Source organism: Stegostoma tigrinum, chromosome 4 (assembly GCF_030684315.1).
Source record: "Stegostoma tigrinum isolate sSteTig4 chromosome 4, sSteTig4.hap1, whole genome shotgun sequence".
Lineage (NCBI taxonomy): Eukaryota > Metazoa > Chordata > Chondrichthyes > Orectolobiformes > Stegostomatidae > Stegostoma > Stegostoma tigrinum.
In genome coordinates, this window is record NC_081357.1 from 96,330,534 (window position 1) to 96,345,528 (window position 14,995).

Sequence of the window (14,995 nt, forward strand, 5' to 3'; positions counted from 1 at the left end):
GCCATTCTTAAGGTGAGAGGAGAAAAAAATAATAAATGACAGGGGCAACATTTTTATGCCGAGAGTGGATAGTGTGTGGAAATGAGTTGCAGGGGAAGTGGTGGATGCAGTTACATTTACAACATTTAAAAGACATTTGGGTAAGTTCATGAATAGGAGGGGTTTGGAAGGATATGGGCAAAACACAGGCAGGCAGTTGGGACTAGTTTAGTTTGGGATCATGGTCAGTGTGGACAAGTTAGACCAAATGGTATATTTCCATGCTGTATGACTCTATAACACATTTATGCCCCCTTGCAGTCTGTCTCTATATCCCTTCATTAAAGGTGGAGTTTGAACTGCTTACTGTAATATCTCATTCAACAATTCTTTTTGCTTACAGTTGAATACTTGCCAGTAAAAATTGACCAGGCTGATGGTCTTTTATTTAGTGGGGAGATGATTAAAGTTGACTGAGGTTTTTAACATTATGATGGGATTTACCAGGATAGAGGTCGAAGAGTCCAAACCAGGGCCCATAAGGTAGCTGCTACAGCTGGAGTATTTGAGGTGAATTGAATAGACATATTTGTAGGAAGACTGGGTGAACTCCGATGGGATCAGTGTATAAAGGGATATGGTTATGGGATGAGAAGTGGAAAGAGGATTGTGAGAAGGCCAGTGTTAACTGGTTGGGCCGAATTCCCTGTGCCAGTGAGTTATATTCTGTGTCAGACATTGTCTAGAACACTGTAATGAGGCAGATTAGGTTTGTGCAGTCCCTCAGAAGTGCATTTTCCTTAAGAGACAAAACTGCAAGTCTGGTCGTCGATCTATCCAGGATTTGACCATTTTTCTACATGGAATTGGACAGCAGTCATAGAATGTGGGAATGCTTAATGAAGGAGGCTGCTCTCACATTCACTGCTATCTCACGTGATTCATGGACAATACCTTTGCATATTGAGCTCTTCTTGTCATTTGGGTGCAGATGTAAAGAATGGTCTTGTGATTAGATGTGATTAGACAGTATGGGTAATGAGGATTAAGTAACTGGCATTCTATCAACTGAACATACATGTCCTTAGCTTGATGACTGTTGTTGCCAGCTCAGTGATCCAGCTTTCCTTACCTTGAGTTGTTAGGATTCCTGAAAGAGCTTCCAGTGGCAATTGTTTTTCTACCTTCTCGTATGTAATTTTCTGTCTGTCTTGTTTCACCAGTCAAAACAAATTGGCAATTATTTCCAATCCAGTCTCCCTGTCTGATGCATTTGCCAACCTGAAGGCATTAGCCATTCAACACAATGGACTGACGTGGGCCCAGGTAATACAGGCATTCTCTTTTTCTGTGACAAAATGACGTGACGTGGCATAGGTCTGACTCTGTTCTCTTTGCAGGTCCTGGAATGTGCCCCAATGTGGCCTGTGCTCGAAAGGGCCCACTTCTCATCTAATGCCATTTCTGAGTTAGAAAGGTAAGGCTAATTATTAATCCACTTTCAACATGCACCAAGATTGACACCTTGAAATACCTGACAGTGATACGTGTAACCAGGCACAAGCAGTCCATTACCTAACTAACTCAGCTCAACTGCTTTTGGTTTTTTTCTCATCTTACCTCCTTTGAGTTGACTGGGTGTTAGTAAAAGTGCAGGTGATTGGACAAAATGGGAGTATGATGCTCTGACCAAACCAATCACTTTAGACTGGACTTTGAGCTTTTTTGTCTCTGTTAACAATAGATTCTGGTTCATAATTTTCTTTTGATATATTTATCACCCTGTGTCTAAATCTTAACATTTCAGCTATTGAATCTAAGAATTGAATCCAAAGCAGAAAACCTTTGTATATTGCTGCCAGTTTTGTCTGCAACTGATATGTATATTTTTTTTACTGTTTGCATATTTATTCCCTTCCCATTTATTGAGACATCAACACTTTGCCTTGTTTGTAGGCCTGTTGGTGTTCTTCAATCTTTGACGTTACTCGATCTCAGCTCCAATCCACTGGCTGATGAGAATCAATTGGTGCACATTGCTTACTTGCCAAGGTTAGTTGACATCCTTTCTTTGTGTTGAAATTCACAATCAAATAGTAACATATAACCCAACTTTAGTATTACTTGCATTGGACCGTCTATTCATTTTTTTTTCACTAGCAATGCATAAAAGAGGTTTTTTTTAAAAGTAAACTACCTGCATTTGATACTATTAATCTAAAGAGCTGTGTGTAACTCTATTATGTCTCATGTCAAGTGCTAAAGCAATATGTGTCCATATGCAGAAAAATCTGGAAAAGTGGCAAGTAACATTTGTGTAACTAACTGCCGGCCAATGACCATCTCCTTCAAAAGAGAATCTAACTCTGTAGGCCTTTAACATTTAATGGCATTAGCATTGCTGAATCCTCAGACAACTCAAAGATTGGTAGAGTTGTGGATAGTGAGCAGAAGAATATAGATCATGGGCAGAATAATGGCAGATGGAGTTTAAACTGGACAAGGGTGAGGTTAGAGATAATGGGAACTGCAGATGCTGGAGAATTCCAAGATAATAAAATGTGAGGCTGGATGAACACAGCAGGCCAAGCAGCATCTCAGGAGCACAAAAGCTGACGTTTCGGGCCCAGACCCTTCATCAGAGAGGTTATACCTTTTGGAAGGTCAAGTACTGTGAATGGCAGAACTTTTAGGAGTATTGATATGCAGAGGGATCTGGGTGTGCAAGTCCACAGATCACTGAAGGTGGCAGTGCAGATAGATAAGGTAGTAAAAAAGGCCTGTGGCATGCATGCCTTCATTGGAAGGGCATTGAGTATAAGAATGGGCAAGTTATGCTGCAGCTTTATAGAACTTCAGTGAGGACACACATGGAATATTGTGTACAGTTCACTATTCAAAGGATGGGGAAGTTTGGAGAGGGTACAAAAAGGGTTTATTAGGATGTTGCCTGATCTGGGAGATTTTGGCTATGAAGAAAGGTCGGATAGACTGGGTTTGTTTTCACTGGAACGCAGGACATTGAGGGGCGACCTATTAGACATTGAAAAGATTGTGACTGGCATGGATAGCGTGGATAGTGAGGCTTTTTTCCCCAGGGCAAAGGGGTCAATTACTAGGGGATACAGGTGTGGGCGGAAGGGAGTCTAAAAGAGATGTGCTAAGCACGCTTTTCACACAAAGCATGGACACAATAGCAGCAATCAGAAACACCTGGATGAATACATGAATAGGAAGTTTCAAGACTGATACGGATCCTGTAAGTGAAGACTGTTTTAGTATGGAAGGGCAAAATGTATTGGCACAGGTTGAAGGGCTAAAGGGCCTGTTCCTGTGCTGTTTTGTTCTTTGTACTTAGTTCCACTACTGACATCCTGGGGGGTTACCATTGACTAAATTGTAGCTTTGAGCCAGTCAAGGGACTGTCCAATCTTTCTCAAAGCAATGCATGCATTCTCCACAGATTACTATAGTAACTCTTCTCTGAATTGCACCCAATGCATTTACATCCTCCCTGAAATAAGGTGACCGATAGTGTGCACCAAAGTACTCCAGATGTGGTCTCTCACGTGCCCTGTGTAACTGAAACGTAAATCCCCAACTTTTGTCCTCAGTTCCCCTCACGATGAATAATAGTTTTCTATTGGCTTTTCTAATTACTTACAAGAACTATAGTGTTCAAAAAGCCACCTCACCTTCTGAAAGGTAATTATGGATGGCATTAAATGCTAGCCTCACCATTGATGCCCTCATGTCATGAATGAATAGAAAAATCATTTGAATTATATTTCCATGATAGTTTCCAATGGCACTTTCAAATGCTCATAGATATTGTCTGGGCAAATTTGCTGTTGTGTGACTTTTACACTACAGTACTGACTACACGTCAAAAGTACTTTATAACATGTTGCAGTCTAAAGTGGTACTGTAGAAATGTAAATTATGTGTGACTTTACACTACAGTACTGACTACACGTCAAAAGTACTTTATAACATGTTGCAGTCTAAAGTGGTACTGTAGAAATGTAAATTATTTTCTTTCCTTTTTCTCCAATTCATTTTTGCATTTTCTTCCTTTTGTTCCCTTAGTAGATCCCTATTCTGCATACACTTTGTTCTAATATCTGGCTGCATGTAAAAATATTCAAACCTCTTGCATTTGCTTGGAGTTGTGCTGAGTGCTGTCTCCTGCAGGCAAAAAGCAAAGTGTCCCTTAAAACCTGAGGCAGTTCATGCTGACCAACAGTGACCTATCCAGGTGACTATCTTTTAGGGGTAGGGGTATAGCAATCTCTTCACCTCAATATGTGGGGACTGGTGGTACTTACCTGTAATAGTTAAAGTTCTGCTTGCACCGTGGAACCCATACACTCTAATTCTTATTCATGTCCCTCTTATTTTAATAATCACAATCTTGCTTTAATGATATCTGCATTTGTGCTACAACTTAATTTATCATTCTCAGTTTTCTTTGTCATTTCCATTTCAGATTGGAGCAGCTTATATTGTCAAACACTGGGTTAACTTCACTGCATTTTGATGATGTTCAACAAGGTATATGAATCTTAATGAAAACAACCTATATATGGTTTTATCCCATTTTCCTTCCTTCTCTGGCCATCACATTGCGAGCTAGCAGCCTATGTGGTACCAGATAATGGTTAAAAGCAAGAATATTATCAAATCTTATCTTGTATGGGTGATTATCACACTTTGTAGCGTATTTCCTAATCAAATCACTGGGAAGCTTCAGGTTAATTCATGCGTTGGATTATTTTCTACTCAGCATGACCTTCCACTGTGCTGTGTACCCTTTCTAGTTACTTTGCCGTCTGCATTGATATTTGGAGAGCCATCTCTTGTTGATCTGTTATAACTTTGCCATGCAATTACACTGAGTTCAATGGGACTCAAGCTTGCTGTAACCTACTTGCGGGTATACTGAAGATTACATCATTTCTGTTGCAGAGAAGCATGCCCAAATTGCAGAAGTTTATAAATTTCTGCAGAGAATTGGTTCAAGGGTTATTGTGGATATGTTGTTCTTAAATCGAAGCTTCTAAATCTGATGGTTTTAAACTTGACCTGTAGTTGTTTTAATATTCCCTCTTGTGAAGTAGTGGAAGAACTTGCCAACTAATGAACAATCTGACAGGCTACAATTTAAATGCCCCTTTCACAACTATAGCCGTCTTTAAACCACAGTACAGGTTACTTAATTCTCTGTGGCAGAAAGGTTTTATTGACCTTTACAATGGTAGTGATGTATTCATTTGTAAAGAGGCAGGGTTTATAAAGTTTAGGCTTCAGTGCTATCTATCACTGCCTGATTATCAGTAATAGAATGCCCATGCCCAATTATTTCATTGCAGTACTCTCTTCCCCATACTCTACTCGTGGGATGAGTTGAGGAATGGTTTGACATTTGATGCAGCAGCGTCAGGTGTTTCAAATCTATTGAGAACCACTTCTGCAGCTTGCTAATGCTCAATCTAGGAATGCCAGAAGGAGAACAGTCCAGATATTCATCCTTCATTGAGTTGGCATGGAATCCAAAACAAGATAACTCCTTATAAACTGCAGCTTGGTGCCTTGTAGGTACACAGAGAGTGCAGTGGGCCATGAGCTTGCCATAATTTAGTTCGAGTTTTCTTAGTTGACTAGTGTGAAGTACGTTATTTCCTTAATGTTCACAATTTTGTTTATTCTCTTCCAGATGGTAAAACAGCAATGTTTCCAAAACTAAAATTCCTAGCAATTGACAAGAACCGAATCTCAGAGGTAAATCTATTTCTAGGAATTTAGTTCCATCAAACAATATGAGGAATGGAAGTAAATATGCTTGTATTCACACTAATGCTGCTATTTTGCTTTAGTTGCTGTTCAGTTTTCTTTACAATGTTTGTCCAGTTCACTTGAAAGATGTTTTCAAAAATAGTTAGTAATCAACAGAAATGCATGATGACTAGTGATGTTTGTTAAATTGTTTCTCACCTTTTCCATTTCTTCCCTTCAAGTGACCATTCCCTGTGTAATATAGCCTTCTAAGGTTAGACCATGTATCCACTTTTTCAAATATATATCTGTTTGAGTCTGTGTTTGTTTTACTTCAATTCCTTAGGACAATCCAACTAAACATACAGTGTCTCCATATTCGGCTGTGATTCAGTGGGTAGAACTGATTACACATCAGTCGGAAGTTTTGAGTGCCGCACTGTCAGATGTCTTTCAGATGAGATTTTAATGGAAGGCCAAGTCTGTCCTCTGCAATGGATGTAAAAGACTCTTTGGCTGCTATTTTGAAAATGCATAGGTGATTTCTCCTGGCTCTCCTCTTCCCTCAATCAGCATCGCTGAAGGAAAGGACCTAGTCTTACCGCAGTGCACTTTTGTGGGAGCATGTTTTTCAGTACAAATTGGCTGCCATACTTCCTAGTTGCAACACCAAACTTTAAAAGTACAGAACTTCATTGTATCTAATGAATTTAGGGATATCTGATGGTTTTGAACAGTGCCATATAAATGCAAGTTTGTCCTTTTATCAGAGATAATGGGAACTGCAGATGCTGGAGATTCCAAGATAATAAAATGTGAGGCTGGATGAACACAGCAGGCCAAGCAGCATCTCAGGAGCACAAAAGCTGACGTTTCGGGCCTAGACCCTTCATCAGAGAGGGGGATGGGGAGAGGGAACTGGAATAAATAGGGAGAGAGGGGGAGGCGGACCGAAGATGGAGAGTAAAGAAGATAGGTGGAGAGAGTGTAGGTGGGGAGGTAGGGAGGGGATAGGTCAGTCCAGGGAAGACGGACAGGTCAAGGAGGTGGGATGAGGTTAGTAGGTAGCGGGGGGTGCGGCTTGGGGTGGGAGGAAGGGATGGGTGAGAGAAAGAACCGGTTAGGGAGGCAGAGACAGGTTGGACTGGTTTTGGGATGCAGTGGGTGGGGGGGAAGAGCTGGGCTGGTTGTGTGGTGCAGTGGGGGGAGGGGACGAACTGGGCTGGTTGAGGGATGCAGTAGGGGAAGGGGAGATTTTGAAACTGGTGAAGTCCACATTGATACCATATGGCTGCAGGGTTCCCAGGCGGAATATGAGTTGCTGTTCCTGCAACCTTCGGGTGGCATCATTGTGGCAGTGCAGGAGGCCCATGATGGACATGTCATCAAGAGAATGGGAGGGGGAGTGGAAATGGTTTGCGACTGGGAGGTGCAGTTGTTTTTTGCGAACTGAGCGGAGGTGTTCTGCAAAGCGGTCCCCAAGCCTCCGCTTGGTTTCCCCAATGTAGAGGAAGCCGCACCGGGTACAGTGGATGCAGTATACCACATTGGCAGATGTGCAGGTGAACCTCTTCTTGATGTGGAATGTCATCTTGGGGCCTGGGATGGGGGTGAGGGAGGAGGTGTGGGGACAAGTGTAGCATTTCCTGCGGTTGCAGGGGAAGGTGCCGGGTGTGGTGGGGTTGGAGGGCAGTGTGGAGCGAACAAGGGAGTCACGGAGAGAGTGGTCTCTCCGGAAAGCAGACAGGGGAGGGGATGGAAAAATGTCTTGGGTGGTGGGGTCGGATTGTAAATGGCGGAAGTGTCGGAGGATAATGCGTTGTATCCGGAGGTTGGTAGGGTGGTGTGTGAGAACGAGGGGGATCCTCTTGGGGCGGTTGTGGCGGGGGCGGGGTGTGAGGGATGTGTCGCGGGAAATGCGGGAGACGCGGTCAAGGGCGTTCTCGATCACCGTGGGGGGAAAGTTGCGGTCCTTGAAGAACTTGGACATCTGGGATGTGCGGGAGTGGAATGTCTTGTCGTGGGAGCAGATGCGGCGGAGGCTCCCACGACAAGACATTCCACTCCCGCACATCCCAGATGTCCAAGTTCTTTAAGGACCGCAACTTTCCCCCCACGGTGATCGAGAACGCCCTTGACCGCGTCTCCCGCATTTCCCGCGACACATCCCTCACACCCCGCCCCCGCCACAACCGCCCCAAGAGGATCCCCCTCGTTCTCACACACCACCCTACCAACCTCCGGATACAACGCATTATCCTCCGACACTTCCGCCATTTACAATCCGACCCCACCACCCAAGACATTTTTCCATCCCCTCCCCTGTCTGCTTTCCGGAGAGACCACTCTCTCCGTGACTCCCTTGTTCGCTCCACACTGCCCTCCAACCCCACCACACCCGGCACCTTCCCCTGCAACCGCAGGAAATGCTACACTTGTCCCCACACCTCCTCCCTCACCCCCATCCCAGGCCCCAAGATGACATTCCACATCAAGCAGAGGTTCACCTGCACATCTGCCAATGTGGTATACTGCATCCACTGTACCCGGTGCGGCTTCCTCTACATTGGGGAAACCAAGCGGAGGCTTGGGGACCGCTTTGCAGAACACCTCCGCTCAGTTCGCAAAAAACAACTGCACCTCCCAGTCGCAAACCATTTCCACTCCCCCTCCCATTCTCTTGATGACATGTCCATCATGGGCCTCCTGCACTGCCACAATGATGCCCCACCCACTGCATCCCAAAACCAGTCCAACCTGTCTCTGCCTCTCTAACCGGTTCTTCCTCTCACCCATCCCTTCCTCCCACCCCAAGCCGCACCCCCCGCTACCTACTAACCTCATCCCACCTCCTTGACCTGTCCGTCTTCCCTGGACTGACCTATCCCCTCCCTACCTCCCCACCTACACTCTCTCCACCTATCTTCTTTCCTCTCCATCTTCGGTCCGCCTCCCCCTCTCTCCCTATTTATTCCAGTTCCCTCCCCCCATCCCCCTCTCTGATGAAGGGTCTAGGCCCGAAACGTCAGCTTTTGTGCTCCTGAGATGCTGCTTGGCCTGCTGTGTTCATCCAGCCTCACATTTTATTATCTTTGTCCTTTTATTCTTTTTTATTCTTTCAGCCAGTCAGCTATTCCAGCACAGTATCTTTGTTCACTGCAGACAGCCCTACAGCAGTACTACTTGTAACTAACTTATTAATGTTGAATAGCTAGAATGTTTATAATAGAAACTTGGAAGTTTATTGTGCTTCATCTGTAGAGTTGATAATTGAGCTATCAGCTTGCTTCTGTGTCCTGCAGAGACATCAATCAGAATTCTTGGCAGCTTGCTTCACTTAGTTGAAGTCATTTACTCTTTTGAGATCTTGTTTGTTGGCTTAATGATACCTTTCTGAAAGTACTTGACACCTGTCATTGCCCTGTATGCACTGTGACAGCCTCACAGAAATGGTTCGTCAGGGAAAGTACAAATTTGATGGGGTGGTAGGTGGGAAAGGTATGGTTTGTTAATCAGAGTCTAGAGGTCTACCACTAATTTACTAAAGTTGACCTCTCCCCCTCTCCACTTGGCTCAGTCTGGCCTTGCCTGTACAAAATGCACCAAGCTGCAATTGTATTGCTTAGCAGAACATTCTGAGCTAATCCTAGACCTGCCAGTCAAGTTTTCCAGAAGGTTCTGCAGTAGACTGATCGCTATGTTTTTCAGTTTCTTCAACGGGCACTTCTAGCTGCCTGAAGATATACAAGCTGTATGCATACAGCAAAGAGCACTGTGAATAGTGCAGTAGGGCCATTTACCAACTACAATCATGTCAAAATGCAAAGCTGAATTTTAGCCATGCTGCTTTAACATGACTGAATGTTAATGATTTCATTGATAGACTTCTAACAATTTTGAATTCCGTCAGTTAGAGATAATAAGTTGAGCTCATATCAGGTTTATGGCACATCTATTATGACAACTTGTACCCTAACACACTGAAATGTTCACATGACAATAAAAAATATTTGTTATTAAGCCTAAGAGTGACATTTTAAAACAGTCAGATTTTAAAGAGTCACTTAAACGAAGAGAGCACGGTTGAAAAGCCCAAAATATCCATCTAGCTTTGATCATTACAACACAGTGAGCATTAAGACAATGTTCAAGAGACCTTAGTCCACATCTGGTGTTTTAAATATGGTTTACAGAGAGTAGCTTGTTTAACAATTGATCGTCAAAGTGACCTCATGTAACCATGTTACCTGGAGCTATGTTCTTAACACTGTGCTACACTTAACACTGTATATCATCTATTACAGTTATTTACCTTGTTTAAATTTGGTACATTCTCTCCTAATACTGCCTGATTAACAACTTCCACATGATAATTAATAGCTACCACTCTAACTGTAACCTCACTGGGAATTGACTCCATCGTTAATTTCAAGAACATTATACAATAGACAGCATGTAGATCTAAAAGGGAACACACAAGTATGGTTTAGCCACAGAATCATACATTATGCTGCATGTGGTATCATATTTCTTCTATATATCTTCAGCCCTTGACCATGTCAAGGGCCATAGATAATGAGGAGAAGAGCATGATGGGGTCAATTTCTGTTCTTAAGATAGCTCATTTCCTCTTACCACCATTGTATGAGATTGTTTTGTTGGCCTAAACTTTTCTCTCTGACAACTCACAACAAAGAAAACTAGTCAACTCAGTACATAAAATGTAGTAGAATTAACAGCACCATTGCAACCAGTCGGAGCACATTGGGATTTCTGCTGTGACTGAACTTTCTCCCGTCCTATTGCATTTCACCTTTCACAACACTCTTCAATTCCTTTCTATCCAATGTACTTACCTAGCTCTCCTTAATTCTATCCACATCAACTACCCCATGTGGTAGTGAGATCAACATTCTTATCGCTCCCTCAGTAGAGAGGTTTCTTTTGAATTTTCTCGGAAAACCTTCTATGTTTCTTTCTTGCCAGTTAATCAAAAGACAGAAGTTGCTCACAAAATAAAGGCCAAAATTGTTAATTACTACATAATTTTATGCAACTGTTTTGTTCTCGTCTTGAATATCTTCATTTGTGCTTTTTGTTCTCGGGTCCCAGTCTTTCTGACACGTCTGGGACACAGCAATCGAGATTTGTATTTTCTCAGGGGAATAGTGAGAGTAGCAGTTGTGAAAGGACAGAAAGGTCTTGTGACATTATCCAACCGATCCTTGCTGCTTGAAACTCACATTTACGCCATGCCGCACAGATATTGACTTTGTCCAAAGTCTATTCCATTTGCTTCAACCTCCTTCCCTATCCTATCATGACAATGTAAATTTCTGTCCACAATCTTCACTCTACCCCCAATACAGACGTTATACTTGTACTTCTTTTCTCTCTTGTGAGACATGGGTGTCACTGGCTGTCTCTAGTTGCCCTTGAGAATGTGGTGGTGAGGTGCCAACTTGAACTGCTGCAGTCTGTTTAGTGTAGGTAAACCCACGATGCCCTTAGGGAGGGAATTCCGGGATTTTAACACAGCAACACTGAAGAAACAGTGATATATTTCCAGGTCAGGATAGTTAGTGTTTGAGAGGCAAATTTTGCAGGTAGTGGTGTATTCTCACTGATTTATTACAAGTAATTCATTTTTCTATCATCATTGGAAAGTACTGTTTTGCAACAGTTTATATTAAGTTTGAATTTTAAATTTGACTTATAGTTGCAATAGACAATATCTTAATAAACACTGTATGCTTTGAGTAACTGAGAATTAAATTGAGAAATTTACTAATAACCAATTTCTTTGCAAATGCTGGCAGTCAGGCTCAGAGAAATCTGTTCTTATTTTTCCCAGAAGGCTATACTGTTCTCAGTTATTGTGCACTGTTTTGCTGGAGGAAAGTGTAATTACCTAAACTTTACAGGGAGCACTGTCTTCCTTTTGTATTCTCAAGTTTTCAACTGTGAATGAATTAAACAAGCTATGGAGTTTAGAACAGCTGAAATTTAGTGACTACGCGATGGTGGAGCGTGAGAAGAACGCAAAGACTGTGCGGCAGCTTATCATTGCAAAGCTAGGACAGCTGAATGTATTAAACAGAACAGAAGTAAGTGTCTTTAATATAAAATTATATGACTGTACAGCATAGAAACAGACCTCTTCGCACAACTGTCAGTGTTTATGCAGATGTTGATGTTCCACAAGAGTCTACTCCCAGCCTTTTTCATCCCTTGTCTCAGTGTATCCTCCTGTTCCTTCCTCCCTTGTGTGTTTATCTAGATTAAATTGAATTTTGTTATGATCATTTGGAACATGTGTGCTATGTTTAAGTATCAACGTAGTCTGATTCAATTTTGAATATGTGGCGTTGACAGCTTTTTGTGTTCTGTACCTGGAAGGGAATTTGCATATTTAGAAGTGTTAGTGTTTGTTATTCTTACAGAAATTTCATTAATTAGTGTTCTTAATGCAGTGTATTAGTTGTTTTTTTAAAGCATACCTGATGTCATTCAATTCATCGTTAACTCTGAGTCATGACCTTGCATTATGTAGCCTAGGACATGTTTGTCCCTCTCACACAATGCTACAGCCTATAAAGAAGGTGATTAAAATTCTGAATGGCTTTGATAGATCACATAAAGAGAAACTGTTTCCAATGTTAGGAGGATCAGTAGCCCGGGGACATGGAATTAAGACGAATGACAGACAACCGAAGGCGACATGAGGAAACATTTATTCCTACACAGTGAGGTGTTGTGACCTGGAGTTTATTGTCTGCAAGGATGATGAAAGCAGATACAATAATAACATTTAGAATTGGATAAATACATAAAGGGAACAATTAACAAGATAATGAGAACAGAACAGATTATCCCAAAAGACTGTCATTGGCAACATGGGCTGGATGACCACCTCCTGTGTAAAATGATTTTGCGTTAGTAAGATTATGAGATTGAGGTTGAAGGATATACCTTGCACCTTGCAAGGTCTGTGTTTTCAAATATCTTCAGGCTACTACAACCCCAGTATTTAAAACTATGTACAATAATCAGATTGTTTATTAACAGGTACTTGAAGACTAGGTTATGTCAGTTAAGTTGAAATAAGGTCTCTTGCTAAAATGTGAAGGCTGTCAGCAACCAGACAGTCCCATAGATGCCACATGCTGTTAACTGCCAGTCAAAGGATTAAGCCAATATACTTTATTTTGGAGTTCTATGGATATGGATATAAAAACAATATTTTTTAAAAAATCTTTGCAGTTCAGAACATTAAAGCTTCTTACATCATGACTTTCCCAACATGTATCTGAGAGGAAGAGACTCCATAAAATTAATCCCAGATGTGGTCGAGAGGAATTGTTGAAACATGATTCACTACAAACAAAAACTTGCTCCCCATCCCATGTTCTGCTTAGAAGTTGGTACGGACTCTCTCCTGCCTCAACACACTTGGTGAACGCAATTTCCCATTTACATGGTTTTAGCCATTAGATTTCTGCCCTGTGTTGGCATAGTTTTCCCAGGCCAGTGACCATCTGGTTGCAAAATGAGACCACTTGTATTTTGAAAAAAAACTGAATGAAGCTTGATGACTGAAAGTCATTGAGAAAACCTTTTATCCTCTTGTAATCTCGAATGTGTAAAGCCTCCAATTAACTGTTCAAGGCATGTGGGTCCATTTGTTACATGTGTTGGTGTTGTTTCTTTTCGCTCCTGTTCTCTGTTCCTTTGTTTACATTCAACTGTTGACGTAGATTTCGGCTGATGAAAGGAAGGGTGCAGAGCTAGACTATCGCAAGAAATTTGGGAAGGACTGGCTGAAGGCTGGAGGGCACCAGGATCCTGAGAAAAACAGGCCTAATAAGGAATTCTGTGCTGAGCATCCTAGATATCAGTTGCTCATTGAGAGTGAGTAAATAGTTAGATAATGTGTTCTTGTGTATCACTTTCTGATGTTTCCTAACTACCTTTAATCAACAAGCTTCAGCTTTGATTTGGAGCATGACTTTTCCAAAAAGCTGTTAAAGTTGCAAACAAAGGAGTTGTGCGAGTGAATAGAAAATTTCAAAGTTGAACTTGATTTCTACTCATTAGGAGATTTTTTAAAAATGATAAACCATAAAAGACTTGCGGTGCTGACTGGCAGAACAGACTGGAATACTGAATGGCCACTCCTGTTCCTGGGTAATTTAGTGTTTGAGGAAATCAGGTCTTTCTATCTTTAGACAGTAAATGGCTGTTCAGCATTAGGAAAATGTGCAGATGTTTGATCTTACTGTTTTAATTAGAAAAGGTTTAGTCTTGATTACCACTGAGACATGATTTTATGTGTAATGAATGTATTCTTTTGCCCAAGGGTCTGATTTGTCCAGAATTGTCACAGTTTGGAATGGGTTAGAGGAGTGAGTGCTATCAAACAGCTTTTTCTTATTCACTAATGGGACAAGGGTGTTACTGGCTGGGCCAGTATTTATTGCCCATCTCTAGTGGTCCTTGAGAAGGTGGTGGTGAGCTGCCTTCTTGAACTGCTGCAGTTCATGTACTGTAGATAGACCCACAGTACTCCTGGGGAGGGAATTCCTGGATTTTGACCTGGTGACAGATGAGTATCAGCGATATACTTACAATTCAAGAAGGTGAATGACTTGGAGGGGAATTTTCACATCTTGGCTACCCCTGTCCTTCTAGATGGTGGTCTTCTTGGGTTTGGAAGGTGCTGTCTAAGGAGTATTGGTAACATTCTGCAGTGCATCTTGTAGTTGGTGCATACTGCTGCTATTGAGCTGCTACTGGTCATGGGAGTGGATGTATGTGAGTAAGGTCCCAATCAAGCAGGCCTGGTTTTCCACTAAGATGTCCATCAATAAACCTGTCAAATTAGACCCTACATGTACACTACTGTGAAGGAAAGCCAGAAATTAGGTAATCAACTCCAGTGGACCCCTGAGTTTAAATAACAGGCAGGAAAACACAACAGCACTTCATCGGAGGCTGCACTGATGATGTTACCCAGAAGGGTAATGAAATGTCTGCGAAGTAACGAACCAGCTCGGTGAGCCAACCAACCACAGTATTCACGACCCAAGCTATAAATCTACTCAGGAACCTTAAGCATACTGCTTTGTCCTGGACAGTGTCAAGCTTCTTGGGAGTTCTCTTGGAGCTTTACCCAACCAAACAAGTGGAGAGTATTCTAGCACATTCCTGACTTGTACCTTATAGATGGTGGATAGACTTT

General features: G+C 42.1%; 1 protein-coding gene across 4 annotated transcripts in view; it reads left to right on the forward strand.

Annotated features, from left to right (window-relative positions):
- The window catches only part of tbce (tubulin folding cofactor E), a 62,081-nt gene that overhangs the window by 36,626 nt on the left and 10,460 nt on the right, over positions 1-14,995 (forward strand). For all 4 annotated transcript variants that reach the window (XM_048530290.2, XM_048530291.2, XM_048530288.2 and 1 more), the window contains exons 7-13: positions 1,203-1,305; positions 1,380-1,456; positions 1,936-2,031; positions 4,469-4,533; positions 5,696-5,760; positions 11,709-11,861; positions 13,512-13,665. In XM_048530290.2, coding sequence (XP_048386247.1) covers positions 1,203-1,305; positions 1,380-1,456; positions 1,936-2,031; positions 4,469-4,533; positions 5,696-5,760; positions 11,709-11,861; positions 13,512-13,665 — 713 coding nt within the window. The remainder of the gene's footprint in view (positions 1-1,202; positions 1,306-1,379; positions 1,457-1,935; positions 2,032-4,468; positions 4,534-5,695; positions 5,761-11,708; positions 11,862-13,511; positions 13,666-14,995) is intronic.